Source organism: Aulonocara sp. 'chitande type north' Nkhata Bay, linkage group LG14 (assembly GCF_057382095.1).
Source record: "Aulonocara sp. 'chitande type north' Nkhata Bay isolate Kocher_YH1m ecotype deep benthic linkage group LG14, A_spYH_male_GT1.1, whole genome shotgun sequence".
Lineage (NCBI taxonomy): Eukaryota > Metazoa > Chordata > Actinopteri > Cichliformes > Cichlidae > Aulonocara > Aulonocara sp. 'chitande type north' Nkhata Bay.
In genome coordinates, this window is record NC_141357.1 from 36,388,530 (window position 1) to 36,415,935 (window position 27,406).

At 42.5% G+C, this 27,406-nt stretch overlaps 2 protein-coding genes across 8 annotated transcripts in view; one reads left to right on the forward strand and one right to left on the reverse strand.

Moving 5' to 3' along the window:
* LOC147315147 (glycerophosphodiester phosphodiesterase 2-like) overlaps positions 1 to 2,377 on the forward strand; it is a 46,015-nt gene extending 43,638 nt beyond the window's left edge. Inside the window, exon 18 of one of the 2 annotated variants that reach the window (XM_086262402.1) lies at positions 1,049 to 2,377. Coding sequence is in view for 1 of the 2 variants with exons in the window: in XM_086262401.1 (XP_086118527.1) it covers positions 1,049 to 1,155 (107 nt within the window). In the remaining variant the exon portion in view is untranslated. The remainder of the gene's footprint in view (positions 1 to 1,048) is intronic. The other variant, XM_086262401.1, reaches the window with a different exon arrangement.
* An 8,082-nt stretch (positions 2,378 to 10,459) lies between these two features.
* Positions 10,460 to 27,406, reverse strand: part of LOC147315149 (unconventional myosin-VIIa-like) — a 58,344-nt gene continuing 41,397 nt past the window's right edge. For all 6 annotated transcript variants that reach the window (XM_086262407.1, XM_086262406.1, XM_086262404.1 and 3 more), the window contains 16 exons: positions 25,464 to 25,590; positions 25,122 to 25,291; positions 24,843 to 25,033; positions 24,301 to 24,425; positions 24,020 to 24,177; positions 23,296 to 23,449; positions 21,460 to 21,615; positions 21,257 to 21,362; positions 21,055 to 21,168; positions 20,419 to 20,506; positions 19,365 to 19,471; positions 18,427 to 18,612; positions 18,088 to 18,204; positions 16,968 to 17,051; positions 16,739 to 16,858; positions 10,460 to 14,710 (listed from right to left, as the gene is read on the reverse strand). In XM_086262407.1, the coding sequence (XP_086118533.1) occupies positions 14,618 to 14,710; positions 16,739 to 16,858; positions 16,968 to 17,051; positions 18,088 to 18,204; positions 18,427 to 18,612; positions 19,365 to 19,471; positions 20,419 to 20,506; positions 21,055 to 21,168; positions 21,257 to 21,362; positions 21,460 to 21,615; positions 23,296 to 23,449; positions 24,020 to 24,177; positions 24,301 to 24,425; positions 24,843 to 25,033; positions 25,122 to 25,291; positions 25,464 to 25,590 (2,096 nt within the window). In that variant the 3' untranslated portion in view covers positions 10,460 to 14,617. The remainder of the gene's footprint in view (positions 14,711 to 16,738; positions 16,859 to 16,967; positions 17,052 to 18,087; positions 18,205 to 18,426; positions 18,613 to 19,364; positions 19,472 to 20,418; positions 20,507 to 21,054; positions 21,169 to 21,256; positions 21,363 to 21,459; positions 21,616 to 23,295; positions 23,450 to 24,019; positions 24,178 to 24,300; positions 24,426 to 24,842; positions 25,034 to 25,121; positions 25,292 to 25,463; positions 25,591 to 27,406) is intronic.

A 27,406-nucleotide genomic window follows, 5' to 3' on the forward strand; every position in this document is an offset into this window, starting at 1 on the left:
AGATTCAGTCCTTCTCTGTGAGCGCTGCCACGTTAAAACAGCACTCCTTCAATTTTGGTTTTTATTCTAAGGAAGTGCCTGAAGTTTCACTGAGGCAGAGCTGGTGAAAAGGGTGGAAGAGGAGGAATAAACATCGCCTCTGTTCTGTTCTCCCTCAAACACCTCAGGATGTTAGACTACAGTCTTTTTTGGAGGGGCGGTGCCTCTGATCTCTGTTTACACCTGATCTAGTGCCTTTACGTTTGCACACTGTGGACTTGTCAGTTTAAAAAAATGTTGACAATGGCTCGGTCATATCTGGACACCCAGCTCTTATGATAACGATCTTTCACTGGCAGTGTCAGTCTGAAACAGAAGTTGTCTGCTCTCTCCGTCCTCGCTGACATTGCAGACTGCCGAGGTGGTCACAATAAGGATAATTTGAAGCATTAGCGTTTTTTAGGTGGTAGTTATATCTGAAAAAGATCCTCACTACCATTTGTCACATCAGCAGTTCTTTTGACTTCACTGTCAGATGAAGACTCTTCATGATGTGACACAAAATTTCTTTTCTTCGCAAAAAGTTCCACGAGCACATCTCCTCCATCCCCTCATCACACTCTGGAGTTTTTAATGTGTGACACTGAAACGGCCCAAACAGGATGTGGTTCCCTTTGAAAGAATTTTGTTTTGTGACTTTGTTCTGCAGTAAATGACTTCCTACTGAAAGGACTGGAAATAAGAAAAAAGTAATTTATTACTCATTGTGCAGCTGCATATGGCAGTAATATGTGATTTGCCAGAGTTTGTGTCACAGCACGCTGTTTGAGACCCGCTGCTGTACAATAATTACAAATTGGAAAATAATGATCTGCAGGATTTGTGCTTGTGTATCATGCACTTACCTCAATAGTGTACCCCGTCATTTATGCTGTCCTTCCTTCTTTCCTTAAGTCCTCTGACCTCCAGTTTCACCTTTGTATTAATTCCCACCATGCTGACACCATGTGACAGTATAAACTGTTGTCGTGAACTCACTGAACACTGTTTGGGTTTTTCTGTTTTGCAGAGCTCAGCGATGTTTGGTCCATCTCCAGCGTCACTGTCCGGCCTGATTTACGGAGCATGCCTACTTCACCCAGCACCCCTCACCTGCCCACCATCACAGAGGAGTGAGAGGGAGGGAGATTAAAAAAGGAAGGTGCAAGTCAGGAAAGGACAGATAAGAGATGGAAAAAGTCCTTGTTGAGAGTGTGATGAAGGCCTGTCAAACTCTCTGATCTTAAGCTTTTGTTATTTAATTATTGTTGCTTAGAATAGTCAGTCTATTACTTAGCATCAGTTTAACACCCACAAAATCGATGTGGATTGATGGGACTTGACAGTGTGAGCAGCCAACACAGCATTTGTCTTCACATTTTGATGGAAAACTCCGAGCAGTGCACAGAAATTTGTGACACCACCTTTTAACAAACAAATGAAAACTAAAAATGTTTGGAAGTCATGACAGAGAGAGCAGAAAGTAGACGGCACACTCTATTCTCCATCTGTCATCCTCTCGGTCTGTGGGTGGGCCGCCTGTGGAAGACGAACAGCTGGAAATAAAAAGCCTTCATTCATTTCCCATCAGAGATGAAGCAAATGGACTGTGGACACGCGCCCTGGGGTGTCCGTTTCCATACTGTAATCTCATGATGCCATTAAATTCCTCAAAGTGAGGACAGTTAAAGACGAGACCAGAGGATGAGGACGTTTTCATTTCTGGTCATTCGGCACGGTGAACGAACAAAATAATGAACGTCTGCAGCTGCAGTGATCCATCAGTCACCTTTGTGCGTCTGCTCGCTGATGAAGGACCGAATGTTGATCAGAGACGCTCTGTGATAAACTGTAAACACAGAAGAAATGAAATGGACTCTTACATATGAGCTGTGCTTTTTCATTTTCAGCTGTACAGACATCAGGTGCATCAGACAAAAACCTTAAACCATGTCTTAAATGATCATTTGTGTGTCTGAATTGCTAGATTCAGTGTGTGAACTCGACACTGTTGGACTGACAGAAAGAATGTAAACCAAAGGCTCGGGAAGGGTACAGTTCATCTGTGTACTAAAGTGAATGTAATATTAAGTTTCCAAAAAGTATGCAGATTTTTGGCTGTATGTCCAACATGACATTTTTCCCAGGGTCAGATCTGTTTTACCACCGTGGGGAAAAAGTCATTTAAATTAGTTTATATATACATATATCTCTATATATTGCTGGTTAGCTTAATCTATAAGTACTATAGCATAATTAATCAGTAGGTTTATTTTTTTATAGTAATAGTCTAAACCTGCAATTAATAACTAGAGCTTTAAGATAAATGTAGTGGTTTAACCCCTGGGTAAACCTGGGACCATTTCGTGGCCTTTGCGTTTTACGTTTCCACGCCATTTCCACTGTGTTTAATGGAGTATAGCCAGAACTTTCTAACATGAATTTTTTTCCCATTTTATTTTGAAATTCAGTCGGAGTTTTTAAAATGAGCTTAAATGGCTGAATAAAAGGCATACATCCACTATCGAACCTCGTGGCCGATTTCTGTCCCATTGAAACCCTTTATAAACGCTATTTTTCACTGCAGAATTATGACCGTTAATATCTGGGTTACGGCCTAAGGTTTCGCTTTTGCTTTGGACAAGAGGCCTTGGAATTGTAATTTTTTCATTTGTCCACTGGATGGCGCCATTCACCCACAATTAACGCTTGCAGGAAAATCTCACATTTACAGCAGTGTCCTCCTCTTCAAATGATAAGCGTGGGTTACTGTTTCTTTTAAAAAAAAAAAAGATGTGTGTGTCTAACCTCAGAAAAGAGTGTGAGTCTAACTTCAAAAGATTTTTTTCTCCACTGTAATGTAAACAAATCAAATATAAAACCAAGGATCAAAACCAAGTTTCACTTTGTTTTGTCTGCAAGCTGGGTTGTTTACGCAGCTGCACTAAAGCCGTGGTTATAAGTACATGTAGCGCGGAACTCGATCATTTTCCACAATGGCACGGCACTACACCACTAACGAGGTTTTGGAAATGTTACTTGACCCTGATCGCGATGATGGCTCCGCGGCTTCATCGGGGGATGGCTCCGCGGCTTCATCGAGGATGGCTTCGGGGCTTCATCGGAGGATGGCTCCGCGGCTTCATCGGGGGATGGCTCCGCGGCTTCATCGGAGGATGGCTCCGCGGCTTCATCGGAGGATGGCTCCGCGGCTTCATCGGAGGATTCTGGAGATGAAGCAGAAAATGTATCGGAGGTGGAAACGGAGGAGCTGGATTCCAGTTCATCTGGGAGGAGTTTTCATCCGAAAATGAGAGTGGAGAGAGAGACGAAGAGCCAGCAGAGTGGACGTCTAAAAACGGAAGTATTGTGTGGGCTCCCACAAATTCCCAGACGTTCCGTTATGTCCCAGCAGCCACGGGACTAATCCCAGGGCCCACACATTACGCTGCTATGCGAATTACCGACCCAAAGTCCACCTTTGCGCTGTTTCTCACAGACGAAATGGTGATGATCATAGCGTCGATGACAAATCTTCAAGGACGACGCACGATCGAAGATTGGAGAGACTTGGACGCAGATGAAGTAAGAGCGTATGTGGGATTGCTGATTTTGTCCGGTGTGTATCGTTCACGACATGAGTCATTGCACAGCCTCTTCAGTGAGAAAACCGGACGGCCGATTTCTTTTCGGGCCACCATGTCTGTAAAGAGATTTCAGCACATCACCAGGGCGTTCCGCTTTGATGACAACTTTCCCGACCTCGACGCCGGGGTGACAAACTCGCTCCAATTCGCAGAGTTTGGGACATATGGGTGCACCGGCTCCAGATGCTATTCTGCCCGGATACAGAAGTGTGTGTGGACGAGCAGCTTGTGCCATTCAAAGGCAGATGTGGATTTAGGCAGTACATGCCAAAGAAGCCTGCAAAGTACGGCCTGAAAGTTTGGGCACTATGCGATGTAAAGACGTCATACGCCTGGAAAGTGCAAGTATACACAGGCAAAGAAGCTGGCGAACAGGCGGAGCGCAGCCAGGGAATGAGAGTAGTGCTGGAGTTAACAGATGGGCTCAAGGGACACACCGTCACTTGCGACAATTTCTTCACCTCATTTCCTCTGGCAGATGCGCTACTAAAGAGAAAGATGGCCCTGGTTGGCACAATTAGAAAAAATAAGCCAGAGCTTCCGCCAGTTTTGCTCCAGACAAAAGGGAGAGAGGTGCACTCCTCAATCTTCGCCTTCAAGAAGAACCACACCCTGGTATCCTACGTCCCCCGATGCGAAAAAACGTCCTCCTCCTGAGCACAAAGCACCGCTCACCATCCATAACCGATGACAAGAGAAAGCCAAAAATAATAACGGACTACAAATAAATGTAAAGGAGGTGTCGACAACCTTGATGAGGTAGTGTCATTACCCATCAGTTACACACACATTTATTCATTCTTGCGCATATATTCTTGTGTAAAATATACATAGGTTTAATGTATTTGGGGTTTTTTGTTTATGTTTTTTTGTTAGGCTGCTGGCTCCTACACATGCAGGAGGCGCACGGCACGGTGGCCAGTAGCCCTATTCCACCACCTGCTTGATGTTTCCCTCTATAATGCTACATCTTGTGGAAGGAAACCGACCCATCATGGCATCGGGCCAAATCCTACAGGAGGAGGCTATACATCGAGGAGGTGGGCGAGATGTTAGTCCAGCCATGGATCGTGAAGAGAGGGTACCTTCCCCGCTCATCGCTCGCAGCAGATGTGGTGAGAAGTGCGCAGGCTGCTGCTGCAGGCCCCTCTTCAGGCACTCAAATGAAAAGCAGGAGACAATGCCAGTTTGCTCAGACAAAAGAAGGCGAGTTGTGACCACCTGCTGCCACTGTGGAAAAGTCGCATGCAGAGACCACAGTCTTTCCATTTGCAAAATCTGCTCCACCTGTGCAGGACTGTCACACCCCGAGCTCCGCCCCCTGTCCGCCCCTTCCCTGCGCCTCCCCCTCCCTCTCTCTCTCACTCTTTTTTACTCATTCTCTTTCTCTCATACCTTTCCCCATTCCCAGCAGTATATATGTTAATGTTCATCGTTCCAAAATAAATGTTTTTCTGTTTCAAAGTGAACTTGTATTTTTATTTTCATACACAACAAGGTAATAAGCATAGCAATAAGTAAGTAATTTACTGTGCTCCTGCAAAAAATAGTAATTGATCAAAACAAATGTTGGTGCCAATCTTTGTCTCATCTAAAGGCCTAATTGTAATAACAATCAAATATTACTTTAAATGTATTTTATGGAAAATATTTAAGTTTTTATGTTTTTTCTGTTAAAAAACAGGGCGCTCATGTACCCAAACTGGTATTTAAAAGGTTAAAACAATGAAAATATAATTAAAACTTGATATGGATATTTTAAGCAGAAGTAGTTTTAAAAGATTGACTAATTTAAAGTGGAAAAAAATATTGATATATAACCTTTTAGAGCACTTTTTGGGGCGGGACCATTTTTGGTCCCGAGGACAACGAAAGGATGGATTTTATAAAATGTGCTCCTGCACAAAAAATAGTAATTGATCAAAACAAATGTTGGTGCCAATCTTTGTCTCATCTAAAGGCCTAATTGTAATAACAATCAAATATTACTTTAAATGTATTTTATGGAAATATTTAAGTTTTTATGTTTTTTCTGTTAAAAACAGGGCGCTCATGTACCCAAACTGGTATTTAAAAGGTTAAAACAATGAAAATATAATTAAAACTTGATATGGATATTTTAAGCAGAAGTAGTTTAAAAGATTGACTAATTTAAAGTGGAAAAAAATATTGATATATAACCTTTTAGAGCACTTTTTGGGGCGGGACCATTTTTGGTCCCGAGGACAACGAAAGGATGGATTTTATAAAATGTGCTCCTGCACAAAAAATAGTAATTGATCAAAACAAATGTTGGTGCCAATCTTTGTCTCATCTAAAGGCCTAATTGTAATAACAATCAAATATTACTTTAAATGTATTTTATGGAAAATATTTAAGTTTTTATGTTTTTTCTGTTAAAAAACAGGGCGCTCATGTACCCAAACTGGTATTTAAAAGGTTAAAACAATGAAAATATAATTAAAACTTGATATGGATATTTTAAGCAGAAGTAGTTTTAAAAGATTGACTAATTTAAAGTGGAAAAAAATATTGATATATAACCTTTTAGAGCACTTTTTGGGGCGGGACCATTTTTGGTCCCGAGGACAACGAAAGGATGGATTTTATAAAATGTGCTCCTGCACAAAAAATAGTAATTGATCAAAACAAATGTTGGTGCCAATCTTTGTCTCATCTAAAGGCCTAATTATTATAACAATCAAATATTACTTTAAATGTATTTTATGGAAAATATTTAAGTTTTTATGTTTTTTTCTGTTAAAAAAACAGGGCGCTCATGTACCCAAACTGGTATTTAAAGGGTTAAAACAATGAAAATATAATTAAACACTTGACATGGATATTTTAAGCAGAAGTAGTTTTAAAAGACTGACTAATTTAAAGTAGAAAAAAAGATTGATATATAACATTTTTAGAGCACTTTTGGGGCGGGACCATTTTTGGTCCCGAGGTTCACGAAAGGGTGGGATTTTGAGGTTGCCCCAGGGGTTAAATGTCCTACTGTAGGCTCCCCCTGCATGCTGCAGGCATCACTGCTCGAGAGAGACGGCGGCTGCTGTCAGCCTGCAGAGGTTTACAAGGAATCTGCAAAATGTAATGATGGTGACAAACTAAACATTCAGTTTGTCTGCATCCAATCAGCTTTTGTTTTATCTTATTTCAGTCGCTCTGTCACCGTGTCAAACACACCTGGCGGTGGATGGTACCAGGTGTGAAGTTAGTTTTGTAGATCAAGGACTCTCATTGGCTTTTTACCTGTACTGGTTTTGAATGTGATTGGGTCAACGTGCCACTCACAGCCCTTCATCTTTGCTGTGTGTGTGTGTGTGTGTGTGTGTGTGTGTGTGTGTGTGTGTTTGTTTTAAGTCTTTTACAGTTTATGGATCCATCAGTTTGCTGGGGTCCACTTTGGTCCAGGTGATGTAAATTTTCTTATCTGATATAAAGCAGGAGTCTCCGTGTGGAGGCCTGCGGGGGCGGTTGGGCAGACTTTGAGCAGACTTCAGAGACATTATGAATGAACACCGCTCTGTGATGTCTGCAGCTGACTGTGTATATTCCCCACCACTGCTCTTCACTCAGATTCAAACCCAAGTCTGCTTCAGTTTGTCAAAACAATCACTCTCACAAGCTTTTGAAAACCCCTCTTGCAATGCAGAGAGGTTTATAAGTTTAGTGGCTTGACTGAAGCAATTCAAATGAACAGAGTCGCACCTCTTCCAGGTTAGGTGATCACATGGTTAAACAGACCTGATGTTGGGGGTTATTGTGGAGCAGGCGCTGCAGAGCCACCAAGAACAAACTTGTTTATGGTGTTGTGTTGAGTAAAGTGGGGGCTGAATCTAAATCTAAGCTCCTAAATCCTTTTAACCGTCCGCATGGCTCTATTTTAGTCACACTGCCTCCCTCATTGCCTCTCCTTTCAGCAGCCTTGTGGACTTTCTTTGATGTGAGAATACTGACTGCAAGAAAAGTCTGTTTGTTAGTAAAACGTGCCAGCGGCACAAACTGCCCGACACGCGGGGTTTTTTTTTTTTTAAACTTGCTGCTGGTAATTTTATTTTGGTGTCTCATCAGTGCCAAGTGTGGTATCAGTGTCAGAGAAACCAGACTACTTTAATGAGGTGATAAGTGCAGTATCAGCGTTGTCTTCAAATATATACCCAGTATTTCCTGGCTACACACTGAATCTGTACTGTGTTGTCTTAACTTAAACTGATTTCAGCGATGAAATGCAGAGCGTCTTGTCAGCTTTGCAGGTGTGAAATCCGTAGGGTGATGCGGCCTTGGCTTTTCTGCTGTAAGCGGATTTGTTTTTCATCACTTTGATCGCACATCATACGTAAATGTGCCGGATTCTTATTTAGAAAATACAAAATAGTTTCTAAAAATTCTCCAATGGTGACTCATTATGCTAAAAGTGCAGTCTTTGCTACAAGCACATGTTTAATGGACCAATTTCTGTGTGGAAATGTGAGTAAAAACAAAACACTGGAAACCTGTCGACTTGGCGTAAAAAGTAATTTGCTGCTGTTTTTTTTCTTTTTTTGTACCTCCAGTGCTTTTATCCATCCTTTATTTGCCAACTCCCGTCTGCAGTGCTTTATGTCAGTGTCTGCAGGCTCAGCTCTAAACATTCAGGGTGAAGAGCAACAGGACAGAGACAGTTTTGTTAGCTTTGACCAATCTTGTATGTTACTCCCCTCCTGTCCCCTAATCAGGGTCGTAACACTGATAATGAGAAGTAAATTAAGTGTCTCGTGTCTTAATTAAGGCACAAAATAAGACTTTGTACCCCTCAGCAGTAAAAGCCTGATGGGACGTTATCGTCACCCTGCCGGGCAGGCCGGTGGCATGGACACAGTTTGTGAATGGAGGAGAACGAAGCAACATTGTTACCACGGGTGCATCTTCTGAGAGGTTGAGGGTAACGCTGGCAGCTGTCATTATTTTCCTATAGTGTTAAAATCTGCACAGTTTTCAGTAAATTCCCAGCTGCAGACTTCAGTAAATGATAATTCATTTAAGTACTCTCCTCCAAAAATCTTCAAAAAAGTCAGAATTAAACAGGACAGCTGAAATCTACCACTTATATATGCAACGAGGCAGTTGAAGTCTGACACCAGGTGTCCTTAGCAAATTCAAACGGTAGTTTTCAAAAGAGGGTTTTGTGCCAAATTTCTCCAATTTTAATCAATTCATAGATTTGAATAAATGATTTTGTTGGAAACTTGGAGCTGCTCTCGAGCAGACTTGCAGCTTTCCCTGTTCTGCACCACACTGGACTCCCATGTTGGGCCCACAGAGGGCTGGGTTTGGTCCAGCAGAGGGCAGGGAGACACAAGACCTCCGAATGATTAGAGCTCAAACAGTCACGATGCACTGTAATCTGAATGTGTAGTTGGTGTTTGACAGTGGCTGATCTGCTGTGTAAGCTTGATGTTTTAACTAGTTTCTGTAAACAGCCGTTTTTAGTTGAGAGTAATACTCGAGCATCCAGAGGAACTGCTGGAATTTCACAGGACAGGCAGCAAACAAACAGCATCAAAGAAATCTGTGTAATACGTTTATCAACATGCTAATTGCAAATAAAATCTACTCAATCATAAAAACGTAGTTGATATTTTGTGACTTTTGACCAAAGAAAGCTACGAGAGTAGCTTTGTGCGATTGATGCCTGAAAATCCAGTCCATCCTATTCGTCTTACGGTGCTTTGCTGGTTATAGCATTTATGACGAGACCCGGATTCTTCATACAGAAATAATTATCCACTAATCATTAATGGGTTTTTTAAAAAATCGATTGTTACCACCAATAATGGGCGGACAGACGTGTTTAAGTCGGCATGTGTTTGAGAAACCCCCTTTTATGCCAGTTTTTCAGTTAAGAAAAAAGTCAACAAGCAGCTGGGCACACAGCGCCATCAGCAGGCAGTCGGGTCGTCGCACTTTGGCCCAGCAGTGGGCCCGTTTTACAAGCAACTCTTACAGTTTATGCTAGAGACAAAATCCAAATGGTTCCTGAAAGATGAGAACTGTCCAGCCAAAACTACAAAATGAATTCAGGCATCCTGTTTGATACTTTAGGTGATAAAGTTTAAGACTCACTGAGACTTCAGGCCTCTCCGGGTTGAGGGGTTAAACCGTCCAAAACAGGCCACCTTTAATAAAGACTGATGATCTGGATTATCTGGTGCTTGGAAAGATTTCGTTTCGTAGTCAGTGCAGCGTCTCTGCTTTGCTGTCTTCATTCCTGCAGGAGTGCAAACATTAAGCGGGTACAACTCAGGCTGTCTGTTAGTAGTTTGGTTCGTCGATCCTGGAGGGGTCCTGTCTGCACACCGAGGTTCTGTTCATTGGCTGCTCTTTAAATGTGACTCATCTTTTAATGTTACGGATGTAAGAGACATTTACAGGCAAAGTGGGACCTCTGAGGTGTTAAATGATAAGTCACTGAAAAGAGCGAGAGCATCAAATCTTATGTATCGCTTAGTGTTGTTTTTGAATAATGAGCTTCACACTTGGTGCTGAGAAGTGATCTGTGATATAATGTAATATTATAAAACTAGTATCATAGTTCAGATGCTAATCTTTCAAAATGTTAAATATGTTCTGGTTTTTTTACATTGTGCTGTTCTGACCTGCAATATTTTATTTTAAAGGAAATTATTTTGCTTTACTGTAACTTATCTGATGAAATGCTGCCGTCACCTGGTATTAAACATTACAAACAGAAGGTTTGATTCTTGAATTTTACAGACACGCAGTACAAAGTAGCAGTAGACCAGAAATCCAACTTTAGTAAGACATTTTAATCTTTTAGTATTTCAGACGTTTGACTGATCATACTTGTTTTGAATATTACAGTAGTGAAATTAATTAAGTTGAATCCAAATTTACTGAGTGCTTTGTACAAAAGTGAGAGCACACGTTACAGAAACACTACAGGAAGTCAGGATGATGAGTTACACAATCAGAGTCAAAACACAGACTAATACTCTGAAAACAGAAACACAAAAGGCAAAAACTTCAAACGCGAATGTATCAAATGGGCTGATTGGCACAGTTACAAGCACCAGTTTATTATACAGACAAAAGCCCAGAGCTGGTTACCAGAAGAATGAAGGGTTCAACAGGTCGACGTAATGAGGTTAAAAAAAGAACCAGGCTGGAATTTCAAACACAACAAAAACACAATTATCATGTAAACCTTAATAAATTGTAAATTCAGAGCAAATAACTATAAAAAGGTTAATTAACTATCAACAGTGTTTACTGATTGTGGATAGGTTTGTTGCAACTTTATGATAAACATGCAGATCATTTTTATTACCTTTACCTTCTGTTCAGTTAGATTTAGTGGATCATAGTTTAGGTTAAAATATCAAACTTAGCGACTCACACCGAGCCCCTGCACCACCAGACCGACGCCACCGGACACTCAAGTCTGAGACACCAGCAGCTTCGACATAAATTTATTACACAAACGAAAGTCAAAAACTGAACCATGAGACCTTTATTGTAGTATTTTTAATTGATATCTGACTTAGCATCTGTACCTGCAAGAACAGTGAAACTGAGTCGCTGTACATTTCCAGGAGCTCAGCCTTGATATGGAGCTACGCGTTTGCTTCTGTTAAATTCATTAGTTGTTCTCATTAATAGGACTTTCATGAGCTAATCTATAGTTACTCAGTAATGATTTGCTAATACTTAGGTATTCAAGTACAATTTAACCAGAGTACAGGTCTAAATGGATTTTGCATCTAAAACCTTTAATATGTATTAAAAGGGAACTCGAACTTAATATCCATAGTTTGCAACTTCCAAATGTACTCTTATTTTACTTTAACTGGGAGTTCCAACAGAAATCAGCAAGTGTGGTTTTTCTTTGTACCTCGTAAACATCAAAAATGATGATGATTGCCGTGGCGTATAACCAGAGTAATGGCGACCTTTACAGGTCAAAGTGTGTATTTAAGATTTATGTAACAGTGAAAATATCAGCGTTTTTAACAGCATGTTTTAGCAGGAGAGGACATTTACTTTGTGTCTTCCTTCTATATTTTTATATCCCCCTTGCTATAAGGGCTGTGTAACATCCAAATTTCTCATTCGCTGGATAATAAAGATTTAAAGACTTACACAAGTAGGTAGGCAAAGTTTACTTTAAACCAGGGGCGGGGGAACTCTAGGTCTCAAGGGCCAGTGGCCTGCAGGTTTTAGATGTGTCCTTGATTCAATACACCCGATTTAAATAGTTAAATTACCTTCTCGACATACCTTGCAGTTCTCCAGAGGCCTGGTAATGAATTAATCATTTGATTCAGGTGTGTAGACCCAGAGTGAGATCTAAAACCTGCAGGACACCCGCCCTCGAGGACTGGAGTTGACCAAGCCTGTTTTAAAGGCAGGAAAAAGTGACGTGACTGATGGTAGTTTGTTTTAACTCAGGGTCCACATTACTCATCAGGACAGTATTGGCTTTGATCCTGATTAGGTCAATTCCAGTTCAAAAGATAGAACTCATCCATATTAGGAAAACTGAGATTCAGCTGGAAACCCCATAACCAGCTAACAAGTGACCTTTGAGAACATTTTTACAAACTAGAATGTAAAAGCCTCATACAGGAAGAAGCAGCAGCTCTCACAGAAATGACGCAATACAGGCAAAAATGTAAAACTGAACAGTTGTAAAGAAATAAAAAGTGTAAACATAAACCATGAGTATTAAAATAATCCCCTGTATTAAACTGTGACACACTGAAGTCATTAACCTAAAGATTAAAAACATGTTACAGGTCAATTTAGTGTCACAAAAACAACAGAAAAGTTTTAAATAAGCTCAGAGGTGTGCTACGAAGGACGTTCACCACAGCCAGGTTTTCTTTGTGTCAACTGGACAAAGAAAAACCTGAAACCAAAGTCACGTCATGTGACTTTATCCACAGAAAATGATCCCCGTGAGTGACACCTACTTTAAAGTCACAGATGATAAAAATAGTGGTACAAATTTGAATATTTTAATTCAAGCCAAGCGCACTCTGCGCTGCTGATTATTTCTAACCTGACGGCTGCACATCAGAGCTCTGAAACCTTAAACTGGACACATTTAAACAGTGAAATACTTGAATAATCTTAGTGTGTGTTCTGGGTTCTAGATGCTGCAATTGCAGCAGTGTAAAGCAGACTAAACTGTAAATGAGGAGCACTTATAAAAACATTTCCTGTATTACCAGCTGAGTACATGCAGATTCACATGTCAATGCCATGCAGAGTTTATGCTGCTGTAAGTTTGTCATGGTAGTAAAGTGCAGCTTAACAAGTTGCATATCAAACGTATTCCCACAGCAGAGGATTCATATTGCACTTAAAGCATGATGTAAATATGAGTCAGTGACTTAACTCTGAGCACAAAACCTGCTCCTGACCAGGTTATTGTGCCAGTTAAACAGAGCCACTTTCATGACAGAGGAAACTCTGACTTTAAGCTCGACATGGCCCACTAAGCCATCGTAGTACACCCCTCTGGCCTCCTCTCAGTTTGGACCTAAGGTCAGGGAAAGAACTACTAAAAACAAATGATGAACTGGAACCCAATAAGAGCAGACGATACACATGAACATAAAATCTCAAATGTGTCTGACCTTGACTTCCAGGAAGTGTTGTATCAAAGAAAAGCCATAAACTTTTTGACTTTGAGTATTTCAAGATGCTCAAAAAACAAATCGCTAAATCTGCTGTAAGGCTCTAATTTACACACATGAAACTAACGAATGACAAATGTGTGTTTCAGGGTATTTACAGAGTTACCAGCTAAATTTAAGACCTTTTTAGCCCTTTTATTAAAAATTAATATACAGTCTAATATCAGTTTGAAAATCATTGATGTTAAATTTACTGAAATGTAAGTTCCTGTTAATGCTGCATATGAAACTACAGCTATTTAATCATCTGGATAAGATGGACGGATCGAGTAATTCAAAGAACAAACATTTACTCAGTGAGAGATGAGAAAATATACGTCTTTAAAAGACTACGCTGTTTTTACGCTCTCAGGCTGGATGGTTTTTGTGATCTCAGATAATCTTTTTCTACACTCTGAGCTACTTTTTAAAATCAGCCTCAGTTTGATGAGTTCTGACTCTTCAGCCTCATGTCTCAGCTGAATGTTTCTGTGCATTTTAACTCCTTCTGGGGTAATTTAGATGTCTGCAGAGTTCATCAAATTATTTGTGAAAGTGCTGAAGAAACAAAAGGAACCAGCAAGAAATGGCCTAAAATAATTTATTATCTGTGTATGTATTAAAACATGTAAAGGAGTAGTCAGTCCATTAGTTTGACCTAAACATGTACAAGTGAACTTTAATGGATGGATTTGATGAGCTTATGAGGCAGGGGGTCCCCACAGGTGTGACATCTGAAACACGTGATATCGTAAACATTGGGCAAAAGTAAGAGGCTTTAATGCTCTCTAAAATCTGCACAAACCCTGTTAACAGTCAAATATCCCCTTACAGCAGTCTGGTGCATTAGCGTGTTGCTATGCTAATATGTAAAAATGCTCAATTAGAAGTCAGGTTAGCATAAAGTGCTAATACAGGGTCATGTTCAGGGTCACTGCAGTGTGTACTTAAGGCTCAGACCTGACGATGACAGCGTCTTCTTAAGGTGACGCAGTCAGAAAGGACAGTTCAGAGGTAGTCATCCTCACTGGACGGCTCGTCTTCATCATAGCTGTAGTGGTAATTGTTGCTGGGGCCTTCGCCGGGGTCGCTGCTGCCGCTAGCATTCGAACTCTCCCAGGTGAACTTTGACCCTTCTGTGCTAGCAGAAGGACTGCGGCTCATCCTCCAAAGGTGGCTGGTAAAGGTCCGCCCCCAGCTGCAGTGCTGGCCAATAGGACGTAAGAGGCGGATGAGCTCAGTGGCCTCCTGCCAGTAAGAAGTTCACTTGCTGTGGCCCCGCCCTGACCGGTGCTTGTTCATGGTGGTCAACATTTGGCTGATGTAGGAGGTCAGCAGGTCATCCATCTTGTAGCCCTGAAGGTTTAATCACACAGTCAGCTGACCTCTCCACTCCAATCACATTTTTTATTATAGTTTTACATAATTCCCTTTTTTTGGTTTCATTTAAGTGGAAAGAATAAATAAACTGATACAATCAAGTTTAACTATACTATAAAACAAAGCTACAATGTCTGTGAAGGTTCTCAGTCATCCAGGTCATCGTAGTCAAAGGAGCTTGCAAAGAAAAGCGTCTGGACTTCTTTAAGTTGCTTGAAGACGTTTCACCTCTCATCCGAGAAGCTTCTTCAGTTCTAAGGTCAAATGGTGGAGAGTCCCACATTTAAACCCAGTGGGAGTTTCCCCCCACAGAGGGACAAAAGGACCCCCTGATGATCCTCTAATCGCCTGAGCCAAGGTGTGAAACTGGGTGTGGGTCCCAATCAGCCAGAGTTTTGGGTGAGCTCATTGTGAAACCTGGCCCCACCTTATCATGCGAATTCCTGAGGTCAGATGGCCCAGGATGTGAGTGGGCGTTAAGGCGTCTGGGGAGGGATCTCAAAACTGGATTATAGATGGCAGAGAGTTGGTGTCGTAAACCACCGCCTCTGTTCAAAGACGGTCGCTCACAGTGGACATAGATGGCTTCTTTCACTTCTCTTTCAGCAGCTGTACAGTGCAGCGAGGAATGCTCAGACCTCTACATTGGAGAGACCAAACAGCCACTTCACAAGCGCATGGCACAACACAGAAGAGCCACCTCCACAGGACAAGACTCAGCAGTCCATCTGCATCTTAAGGATAAAGGACACTCTTTCGAGGATGCCAATGTTCACATTTTGGACAGAGAGGACAGATGGTTTGAAAGAGGAGTGAAAGAAGCCATCTATGTCCACTGTGAGCGACCATCTTTGAACAGAGGCGGTGGTTTACGACACCAACTCTCTGCCATCTATAATCCAGTTTTGAGATCCCTTCCCAGACGCCTTAACGCCCACTCACATCCTGGGCCAGCTGACCTCAGGAATTCGCATAATAAGGTGGGGCCAGGTTTCACAATGAGTTCACCTGAAACTCTGGCTGATTGGGACCCACACCCAGTTTCACACCTTGGCTCAGGCGATTAGAGGATCATCAGGGGGTCCTTTTGTCCCTCTGTGGGGGGGAAACTCCCACTAGGTTTATATCTGGGACTCTCCACCATTTGACCTTAGAACTGAAGGAGCTTCTCGGATGAGAGGTGAAACGTCTTCAAGTAACTTAAAGAAGTCCAGACGCTTTTCTTTACAAGCTCCTTTGACCATAAAGCTACAATAAACAAACACACACTTTCTACTGGAAACAAATATCAAACAATAAAAAAAATAAGATAAACTAATGTTTCAATAATCATGATAGACTTAGAAATAAGCGATAAACACAAACCTAAGTCTTTTTTTAGAATTCGTGAGACTTTCCTAATTTAAAAATTTTTTTTAAGTTTATTCAAAAAGAAAAGATTTTGGGACTGTAAAATGCTCCACTCACCACCGACACTTTTAGAGCTGCGACAACAATCGAATCCTGCTTAAGCCTTTCATGCAGCGGTCCCCAATCCCCGGGCCTCGGGCCGGTACCGGTCCGTGAGTCGTTTTAGTACTGGGCCGCGAGAGTTTAGGCTCAGGTGTGAAAATGTATGGCACACACACTGGTCATTTAATGTTACTACAGATGTGTGACGCGTTTCATTGTAATTGTTATTTAACCCTGTCATGCATGAATGATGGCAACCTCAATCAGGACTTTTTTCTTAAGTAGTTTTATTTATCTTTTTATGCCTAAAGATGAATAAAAATAACTAAGAAAAAAATCCTGATTGAGGTTGCCATCATTCATGCATGACAGGGTTAAAAAGTGTTGTATGAATAAAATACCCACAGGACTTTCACTGTGAATACTCGTAACGCAGCAATGCTCCACCTTCTAAACCTCTGACTCCCAGCTCAAGCACCTGAACTCTTAGTAAATCAAACATAGAACAAAAGTAAGTGTGTGTGTGTTTAAGTGTTCATTGCTGGCACCCACCAGTGAGGTCTCACACAGCAGTTTGCTTCCTCTGACCAGGTTGCCGATGGTGATGTGGAAATAGGTGTTCCCGCTGCTCCAGTTGGAGATCTTGGTGAAGGGGTGAGTGGTCAGGATGTCCTGCAGACACAGAGGTCATCAAAGCTACTGCACCGGCTTAACAGGTTAACGAGCGCAGCGGCTAAAACATAACCGATACGTATGCCGGGAGTTATGATTATTAACGAACCTTTGACTTGGGGTCAATGAGACTGACTCCATGCTTGTTGATGGCGATCAGCAGGATCTCCGGGTAGTTGGGCTCTGTGGTTTGCTAAAAGACAGAAGCCACATGTTAGGATGGGTAAATATTCACTAATCATCTCTAACCTTACATGTAAAACTGTCGCGTTTCTCTGTAGTTTGTAGCATAAATGTGGACTCTGTTTGTGTAATCAGGTGTTTCAGATGGCGGGCGCAGACTACACAGCACTGATTCTTCCATCCATCATCATCCCGCTTTTGCTCCTTCATGTTCACAGCTGTAAACAGCTGGCAGAGTGCTCGGCGCTCACACTGGACGTGTTGGTTTTCTGTCTGTTATGGCGCCCTGCACAATCAAACTGACCTCTCATTAACGTGAAAGTTATTATTGATAACTAAAATAAACACACACCTCAGTTTGTAGCCAGCATTAGGAGGCGTTGGAACATTTGTCTGCATAACTACAGCCTGTGTCATACCTGCTCTGAACTTTGCCCTTAACAAACAGTACCCATTACTTTAACTGAGAGAAAACTAAGACTGAAAACTAATAAAAACTAACTGAAACAAGTAAATCTAACTGAGCCACTAACACAATCTGTAGTCAATTTGATGTAGATCATCCACAACTACTGAAGCAGCCTGAAGGAAAATGGCAGAATGATTATTTATTGCCTTATTTTTCTGTGAATCAGCCTACAGTAAAGTCTGCATGCTTCACCTGTCTGCGTTTATTCCAATTTCGTTATTTTTTACTTTGAGGTGGGAGTTCGAGAAGTCCAGAGACGTTTGACAAAGACTTTGTCGGTGTTTTCCTCTGATCATTTTTTTAGACTGTGGCTGTGAAAAATACTGGAGATCTTGCAGGATAAAGTCGGTTTCTATTGAAATGAGAACATTCGGAGATTTCAGCCACAGTTGCCCCGGAAACAGCACGAGGTCGCTGATTGCTTGAACAAACTTTGTTTTTTTACACATTTGCATCAAAACAAAAACACATTTAATTTAATGTGAACACTTTTTGGTGATGTTAGACATTCGTCCTTCCTGGCATCAGCCAAACACTCAGGTTACACTGTGGAGGTGACAAGCTCAGGCGCGTTTACCTTAACCTCAAAGAAGGCGGAGCCAAAGGTCGGCCATTTGTAGATGACCTTCAGAAACATCAGTTTGGCCTCTTCCCTTGATTTCCCGGCCTGCTTGTTGAAGTATGCAACAACAGACTGCGTGCGTGTACACACACACACACACACACACTCTTACTAAACAGCAGCAGCACAGACTTCAGCACAGAAACAACAGCTGTTCTTTTCTCAAAGCAGCTGATTTGTCAAACTTTAGATGATCTCAGCAGAAACACTGATCAGTCTGTACAAACATCTGACTTCAGTAACTTTAAGTAATTTTTAAAAAGCTTGTTTTTTGTTTTGTTGGGGGAGTTTTACCCTCTTCCAGTCATCTGGTGACATCTGGCGGATGAGGTCCTGGGGAACCAGCTCCCGAAGCATCTTGGGAATTGTGGGAAAATGGGATTTGTCATCTTCGAACTTGACGCGATAGATAAGCGCTGCGAGCTGGAAAACCTCCTCTCGTGAACATTTGTGGTAGCCACGCAAGTATTTAGGCAGCTCCTAAATCAGTGCAGAGATGGTGAGAGAACAAAGAGACGCTTCGTTAAACTGTTGGTGACAAAATGAAACCGCACACAAAGACCATCTTTAAAATGAACGTTTCCAACACTGGACGAGACGCTGTCATTTTGAACAATCATGGAGGTGTACAGATGTGCCCATGCTTTTTCAAAATAAATTGACTAATATATACTGATATGTACTGTGTGGCACATGTAACAGGAATAATCAGCTTCCTCTCCAGTGAGTTCTTCTGTGAACAGGGGGCTGCTCATTTATGGCAAATATAATCTTTGTGGGTAATTATTTAACACGACTCCTCAGTCTTGCTGTGCTGTTAGTACTTTTAGCTCCTCTAACCAGCATTGGTGAGCTCTGCATAGCAGCTCTAGTTCTCCACCTGCTGCAGGTTCTGGGGTTCTGCAGCTAAGAGACACGAGCCCGACCTGACGGCCTGCAGCTGAACTTTCAGAATAAGATCCAAGGGATTGTCCAGTAGTAAGTAGACGCTGTTGTCTCAGACAGATAGGAAATAATGTGATTACATGATATGTGCCCCACTAAAACAGAATCTTAACGTGGAAAGCACGTGCATAGCTATCGTCTTACACAGGAAACTGTGTTTAACTGATCTGCGTTTCCAGTCGGACTGACAGTAATGACTGGCACGTGGATCAGGAAGTCTGGGGTCAGATATAAGTCCTGAAACATGCAGGCCGAGTCGTTCTCAGTGCGTCTCTGGTAAAACTGACCTGGTAGTAGTGGAAGATGGAGTCAGCGAAGGAGTCCTTCCCTGGAACCGTGTTAGTCCACAGCTTCTTCATGAAGAACACCTGATAGGTCAGAGAGGGAACGATTCCTGTACGACGAGATGGAAGGTCGAAGGTCAGCATGAACTGTGATTCCATGTAACTTTGCAGTTAAGCAAACCCCAACAAACTAACGGTGTATTCAGCACAAACACACAGGAGTTCAGCTGGAGTGTTTTTACTGTTTCTCAGCCAACAAATATTCACCGAACAGCCAATGACGAAGAAACATTTTCAGAACTCACCCGAGTCCAAGAAATTAAGTTTAAACTTCTCTATCTTGTCATTTTTTCTTCCATCTCTGTTTAAGTTTTGAAAACACTGCACGACGTGAACTTGTCCACCATTCTGGGCGTGTGGTGATCAGGATGATAATGATGCTCGATAAGAAGGCCCCCGGTCAGCTTGGCCACCGGCAGCCGCTGGTCGTTAACACAAGCCAGAAACAGACTGTTGGCCTTCAAAGTAAAAGCTGCACCTTTTGAAACGTGTTGGCTGATCTTACTCGCTGCTGTATTCTTAATGAATACCACGTGATGTTCAGTTTATAAATCACTCCCATTAGAGTGGAGAGGATAACAAACCAGTACCTTCAAAGAGCCATGATGGCAACAAACGCTCAGCTTCACTGACCAACAACTGACCCCACGGTGGCTACATGCATACATCTGTATATTACACAGCAGGAATGCCTACTCCTCTCCATCTGTTTTTGCTTTGAATGTAATCAACTTGTCTTATTTCCTCTGAACACAAGTCTGTAACACACACACACACACACACACAGCCGGTGTATGTGGTGAAAAACACTGTTTATCATGTGCGCTCTAATCAGAGATCTGTCATGAAGGTTACACCGAGAAGTTTTGTGAAACTGTTTGATCAGCATGAAATCTGCAGTTTGTTTTATTAAATATTAACTTCTCATTAATATTTCACAGTTTTGCTTTTAAAAGTCCTGAACTCAACCCAAAGATATTTTAAACACGGTACCGACCGTCTTTAGCCGGCCGAGATTTCTTGATCCAGTCCGTTAAATGTCTGACGAAGTCAAAGAAGAAATCTCCCTCAGGTACACTGATCACCTGCAGAGGGCACACACAGAAACATCAGCGTGAAGTTAATCAAGAAATTAAACTTTGTGAATGAAAGATTTGTGTTGTTATAGAGAGCAGCTGTAATCATTGAAGTGTTAAATGCAAGACTCAAAAGCAATAATTCATCAATTTTAAGAGGCAATGTTTAAACTGTTAACAATCAAAAGAATTAAAAAAAATTAATTCAATTGCAATATAAAAGTGACATCTACTCGACCATATAGCGGTAATTTTAGAAACTTACAGAAATGGTTTGTAAGCTGCACACAGAATCATAACTGTGTCCTTAAGACATTTAAATGTATTTGTATTTAAAAACTTTACATTTTCGTGTAAAAACTGCAAGTTCCTTCTGTTGAGGACGTGTTTTGTGGTTAAGGTGGAACAAACTGTAAAGGAACAATAGTGATGACTAGTACAGACATCTAATAATCCCAGTATTTCTTTAGAGTTGTGTACTGGTTTGAGGAAAACCTCCTGAAACCAGTAAAGCTGTAATACTCTGAGGTTCTGAGAAACCATCGTTGACCTCTGACCTTGTCCGAGATCTTGACGAAGAGGCTGAAGCCTTCGGGAGATTTGAGCAGCAGTCTGGTGGAAATGTTCTGACAGAAATCCTTCGCCTTGGTGCTCGACTCCACCTCGAAGGCCTGCAGGTGTGAGACCAACACGAAGACTCATTTTTCAAACACGTTTATTTACAGAGAAAGTTTACACCTGCAGGCTTGTGTGTCCGACCTCGTCTGTGTCGTCGGGGAAGTAGACTTTATGGAAGATTTGGGTCGTTTTATGTTGGATGGCCTCCACTTCCACCAAATGAGGAGGGTACTTCCTGGATCCATTTCTGTTAATGATGACAAAAAGCAGCAAAACTGGTTGGAAAAAAAATATGTCAACACCAAATACGATGATTGTTTCAGGCTGAAAGTCTGAGGTGTTACCGTAGCGCTTTGTGCACCCTCTGCATGCAGTCTCCAGACAGCGGGTGGTGCTTCTTGGACTGGAGGTAGCGCTGGATGTGCGGCAACAGCACGTTACTGGGAGGAAACAACCCAGTGCACAACCACAGCAGCTCCCAGCCTTTCTCCTCACTGTACCTGCAGCAACACAACACTCACCTTCAGCTTCTGCACAGAAAAATTTAATCTGCCTGCAGCCACAGACTGAATGATGACTGTCCACTGAATGCAACAAGTAATGTGAACATTTAGTTTTAACTTCTTCTACTCAATTTGTTTTGCATAAAAGCACTTTTGCTTCATTTCATGGACAAAGCAGCATCTCTGGGGTTTTTATAGGGGTGGGTTTTGATTATCGATTTAGCGATTAAAATCGATTCTAGCTTGGATAACGTGATATCGATTCATTCAAATCCTGAATCAATTTTTAAATATAAATTAATTTTGCCCTCAGGTTAAACCTCAAAATTTCAACAACCACCGAACAGCTAAAACAGTAAACGAGAGCAGGAACACGGATTCTGCACAAAGACGTAAACACAAAGCGCGGACCCGCCGACGGATCAGAATCAGTGAGCTGTCGGCTTTCTCACCCGACGGCACGGACACGGTCGGGGCTAAAAGCTGACAGCTCACTGATTCTGATCCATTGGTGGGTCCGCGCTTTGTGTTTACGTCCTTTTTGCACTCGATTCTGAAGCTGCAGGTTTTATGGTAAATGGCCTGTATTTGTATAGCGCTTTACTAGTCCCTAAAGACCCCAAAGCGCTTTACACATCCAGTCATCCACACATTCACACACTGGTGATGGCAGCTACATTGTAGCCACAGCCACCCTGGGGCGCACTGACTTTATCTCTCTCCAAACAATATTGACCGAACCAGCAGCAAAAGAAGATCCAAACTTCGCTTCACATAAACATCGTCATGAATTCACTCTGACTTTTGCTGTTTTGCTTCCACCACGATAAAAATCACACTTCATGCAGAGCTCTCTCTCCCTCTCTGTACTTCAAGAACAGTTTCCCGTCTAAAAATCTGTTTTCTGCATTATTCGCTTGCTTATTACGCACACGTCTACCGTTGTTTACAGCGCTGTCGGCCGCTGCATTTTTCCCTTTTACTTCCGAAAAGAAAGCCTCATTTCTGCCGTTCAATTCTGAACAAATTTAAACTTTTTAAAATTATGCAAAATTGCAAAACGCTCAGCTGTGTCTCTAATCAAACCTCTGTAACTTTGCTCTGCTTCACTTCAGCAGCATCAGCCAATGTTCATGTGTTGATTAATGGTTTTCTTTCGTTTTTGATCTACTGCAGAATATTTTTATAAATCCCAGGCCAGGAAAATCACCTTCATGTTTTTCTATGTTTTATCCTCAGCTATTTTGACACAAAGGCATCTGCTGTGATGCTCACACCTTTGATAAAGTCTCGCAAGTTTCAGCTTTCTTTTTAATAGACAAAAAAAATATGGACATGTACTGATGCGTGATCAGAATTATAATATTTCTGACTGTCTGAGGATAAATTTCTCTGAATCGAATAGAATCGAATGGTGGAACGCATTGATTCTAGAAATCAGTGATGATACCCAGCCCTAGTTTTTTTAATTAAATCAGTGGGGGGAAATACAGTTTCTCTAATGGCCACTAGAGGCCGACTCCACCACAGGTTGACAGGCCGGCACAAAACAGCATCATTGTCTATTTCACATCCCCCCAAAAAACCAACAAAAATCTGAGTTTCATCCACGTGCACCTCATCGTTTTATCCTTAAAAATCTGTAAATGAAAGTGTGACTGAGGTGAATTTACACACTTGACGTGATTGTCTGTGAGCTGTTTGATGATCTGACAGTAGATCTCATCCTTCAGTGGTTCGGCCTTCAGCGCCCCTTCAAAGATCTGGTCCGTCAGCTCGTTCACCGAGCGAGTTCGTTTGGACGGGTAGTCGCCCATGTACTTCATGATAGGTAGGCTCTAGGTCAAGGAATAACCCTGACACATGTACAATATAAAAGCAGATTATAAAAGCAGAGAGATTACAAGAGCTGAGACTGTGGCAGACGTTTAACTACCAGGGAGCAAAAAAGGCTTTTTAAGTTTTTACCATTTACCAGATTTGACTGGTGATTCTTTACATGCAGTTTTTATGGACAGGTGGCCGCTGAAATGAAAGTTATTTTTGATCAAACTTCAAAGTAAACCCCCAGGTAAATGTGTAAAGGTATCAGAAGTGGCAGTAGGTTCTAGCAGAGTACCCTGACCTGCTTCTAAGAGGTGTTTCTAACCTGCATCTGATAGTCTTTCCCTTACAGTGTAAAATACAAACGATGTAATAACAGAGACAAAACTCAAACCATGATAGAAACGCAGAAGATCATCTAATTAGAATGGCCCTAAACTCTGAGAGAGATGAACGCCGTTACTGTTAACGATGAATGCTTGTGAATGTTGTGAAAACATGTCTGTGGGCTTAGTCTGAACACAACATAAGCTCAGAGTCTGCTTGGTGATCCACCAGTCGGCAGTTTAAAGGATATCTATAAAAGACATGCAGGCGTCCTGAGCCAGCTCCTCGTGGCTGACGACCTTCTTCAGCAGCGGCTGTTTCAGCGGCTCTCGGGTGCAGCTCCACAGCTTGTCTTTCCCGCGATTCTTCGTGACCATCACCCGGCTCAGGGTGTGTTTGGGAGGAGGCCTGACAGGAGCAGGTTACACAGAGATCGCAGGACTCAGGAATGAAGGCAGAGGATCATCAGAACAATAGATATTTGTTTTTGAAGCAAGAATATCTATCTATCATGTTTTTTGGTCTGTGTACCTGAAGTAGTCGTAGGAGAACTCCTCCAGCGTGTAGGGTTTCGTTCTGTCATCAGTTTCCACCATGACGACCTGCGAAACACGAACCGACTCCTGACGCTGCTCGGGCGTCATGGTGACCAGCGCCTGATAGTTCGGATCACATCAGACTGCATCATGTTTTGTGTAAGCACAAAAGACAACCTAACACAGCAGCATCTGTGACATCACAGTGGGCCATCTTTCATATACAGTGTATGATCTCTAAACTGTTAAACAGGAAATGGGAACATTTTGTAATCTTAAGATGTAATAAAAACATAATTTTGTGGTTATTGTGCTTTTTGCTGTTGTGCGTACAATCTCAGCAGTCCTCTTTTTGTTTTTTGCTTATCCTGATGTTTGGCTATAGTCTCCTTTAAATGCTGAAAGCCCATTTTTGAGGCAGTTTGATGCTCATTAGGTGGTTGGAGGAGTCACTAAGGTGGCTCTGAAATGACTGAAAGTGCCCAGTAATCACATTTTTTGTATTCTCAGACGTTTTAGGTATGTTTTCCTCCTCACCACTATGTCCTGCTGAGGTCGGGTCATGGTGGGCAGGACGTAGACGCAGTCCACCGGGAAGTCTCCCTTCTGATTGGTTCGTTCGTTAACACCGTGTGCCCAGCCAGAGTTGAGGACCTGCTCGCCGGTCTCCTGGTCCAACAGGATCAGGTCTCCTTTCCGGAAGCTCAAGAACGTCGACTCCTCTCCAGCTGAGGAAGAAAACGGCACTTTGTAAATCTTTTCCACACTGGATTTATTTCATTCCAAGCTGAGCGTGCCTCTCTGCTCAGGACTCACTGGGGTTGGGGTTGTCCTGCAGAGCGACCACAAACTTTGACCTCTTCCTCAGACCCTCCAGGAAGGTCACCACCAGGTCCCGTATGTCCTCTGCGTTGTTGGAGGTGAAGGTGTACTCGTCTCCTTTGATGGTCGCTAAAGTGAAACTCTGACCCTGCAGCTTTCCTCCCCTGAAAGAACAAAATATGCACTGACCAGCTTCGCTGTCCAGGATGACGATGAAATTTACATTTAAGTTTAGGCTCCACTTTATACGCTGAAACTCTTAACCCCTCATTCCTCACTCACGGCCCTCCGATCAGAGAATCATGTCATTGGTCAGGTGACTACAGGTAGACTCACCTGCTGCTGGAAACTGCAGTGATTTCTGGGAAGGAGAGCTCTAAGAGGACCTGTTCCTGCTCATCTACAAAATAAACTCCCGTCCAGTTGACGGCGACGATGAGGTCGTTTTTAGGCAGACTGGGACCTGAGAAGTAAAGATCAAAATAAATTTAAAAAAGAAAAGAACTTACAGAACCAAGAGGTTAAAATATAAATAACAATTCTGAATAATTTTGCTTTAAACAATATCCGTCTTTATTTTCGTGTCACATTGTATCAAAGTTAGTGGAATGAAAATCACTGATGGCAGACTGGAGGTGCTACAGCAATGCCGCTGGTACTTTGCATAACATTAAAGGGTCATATCATGATATCAGTGCTACAGCAACCCTATGCAGGCACGTTTCCTAGTGCCCAAAAACAACACAAGCCCAGGAATGTCAGCTTATCTAAAAAGGGAGCTACTTCAACGACAAGAAGCACAGTACTGAAGGTGGAAAAACTGATGTGTTGCAGCACTCGAGGCAAGAAATGCACTCCTCATTTGCATTTTTTGAGATGCAAATGAGGAGACTTCACTCAGGCAAGTCTGCTGGACCAGACGGAGTGAGTCCCCGCGTCCTCGTGTCTGTGTCCCCCAGCTGTGTGGAGTCTTTCATAAACTGTTTATGCTGAGTCTGAGTCTGCAGAGGGTCCCAGTGCTGTGGAAGACATCATGCCTCATCCCTATTCCAAAGACGCCACGTCCCAGTGGCCCCCAGGATTACAGGCCCGTGGCACTGACCTCCCACATCACGAAGAGCCTGGAAAGGCTCATCCTGGACCAGCTGCGACCCATAGTAAGACCACATCTGGATCCCCTTCAGTTCGCTTATCAGCCTCGTCTCGGAACAGAGGACGCCATCATCTACCTGCTCAATCGTGTACACCCATCTGGACCAGCCGGCGAGCACTGTGAGGGTCATGTTTTTTGACTTTTCCAGTGCTTTCAATACCATCAGGCCGACCCTCCTGGGTGATAAGTTAGCAGCGATGCAGGTGGATGCTTCTCTGGTGTCCTGGATTGTTGATTACCTGACAGGAAGACCACAATATGTACGTCTCCCACAGTGTGTGTCTGACAAGGTGATCAGCAACACAGGGGCACCACAGGGGACTGTCCTCTCCCCCTTCCTCTTCACCCTCTACACCACAGACTTCAGCCACTGCACAGAGACCTGCCATCTTCAGAAGTTTTCTGATGACTCTGCGGTGGTTGGATGCATCAGCAGGGATGATGAGACAGAGTACCGGGCTGTGGTCGACTCCTTTGTCACGTGGTGTGAGCAGAATCATCTGCAGCTCAACGTGGCAAAGACCAAGGAACTGATCGTGGACTTCAGGAAGACCAGGAAACACTTGACCCCTGTTTCAATCCAGGGGGTCAGTGTTGACATTGTGGAGGACTATAAATACCTTGGAGTACACATTGACAATAAACTGGACTGGGCTAAAAACACCACAGCACTTTACAGGAAGGGCCAGAGTCGTCTCTATTTTTTGAGGCGACTGAGGTCCTTCAACATCTGCCAGAAAATGCTGAGGATTTTCTACGAGACTGTTGTGGCCAGTGCGATCCTCTATGCTGTTGCATGCTGGGGGAGCAGGCTGAGGGTCGCAGATGCCAACAGACTCGATAAACTGATCCGTAAGGCCAGCAATGTTGTGGGGATGGAGCTGGACTCCCTTAAGGTGGTGTTGGAGAGGTGGATGTTGTCCCACCCACTCCATGACATGCTGGTCAGTCACAGGAGCGCGCTCAGTGAGAGACTGAGATTACCGAAAAGCACCACTGAACGACACAGGAAATCATTCCTGCCTGTGGCTCCCTGTACAACTCATCCACTTAACACACTGTTTACTGCAACAGCTACACCCTTCTTGCACATGTTCTTTTTCATTTATTTATTAATAAGTGACTT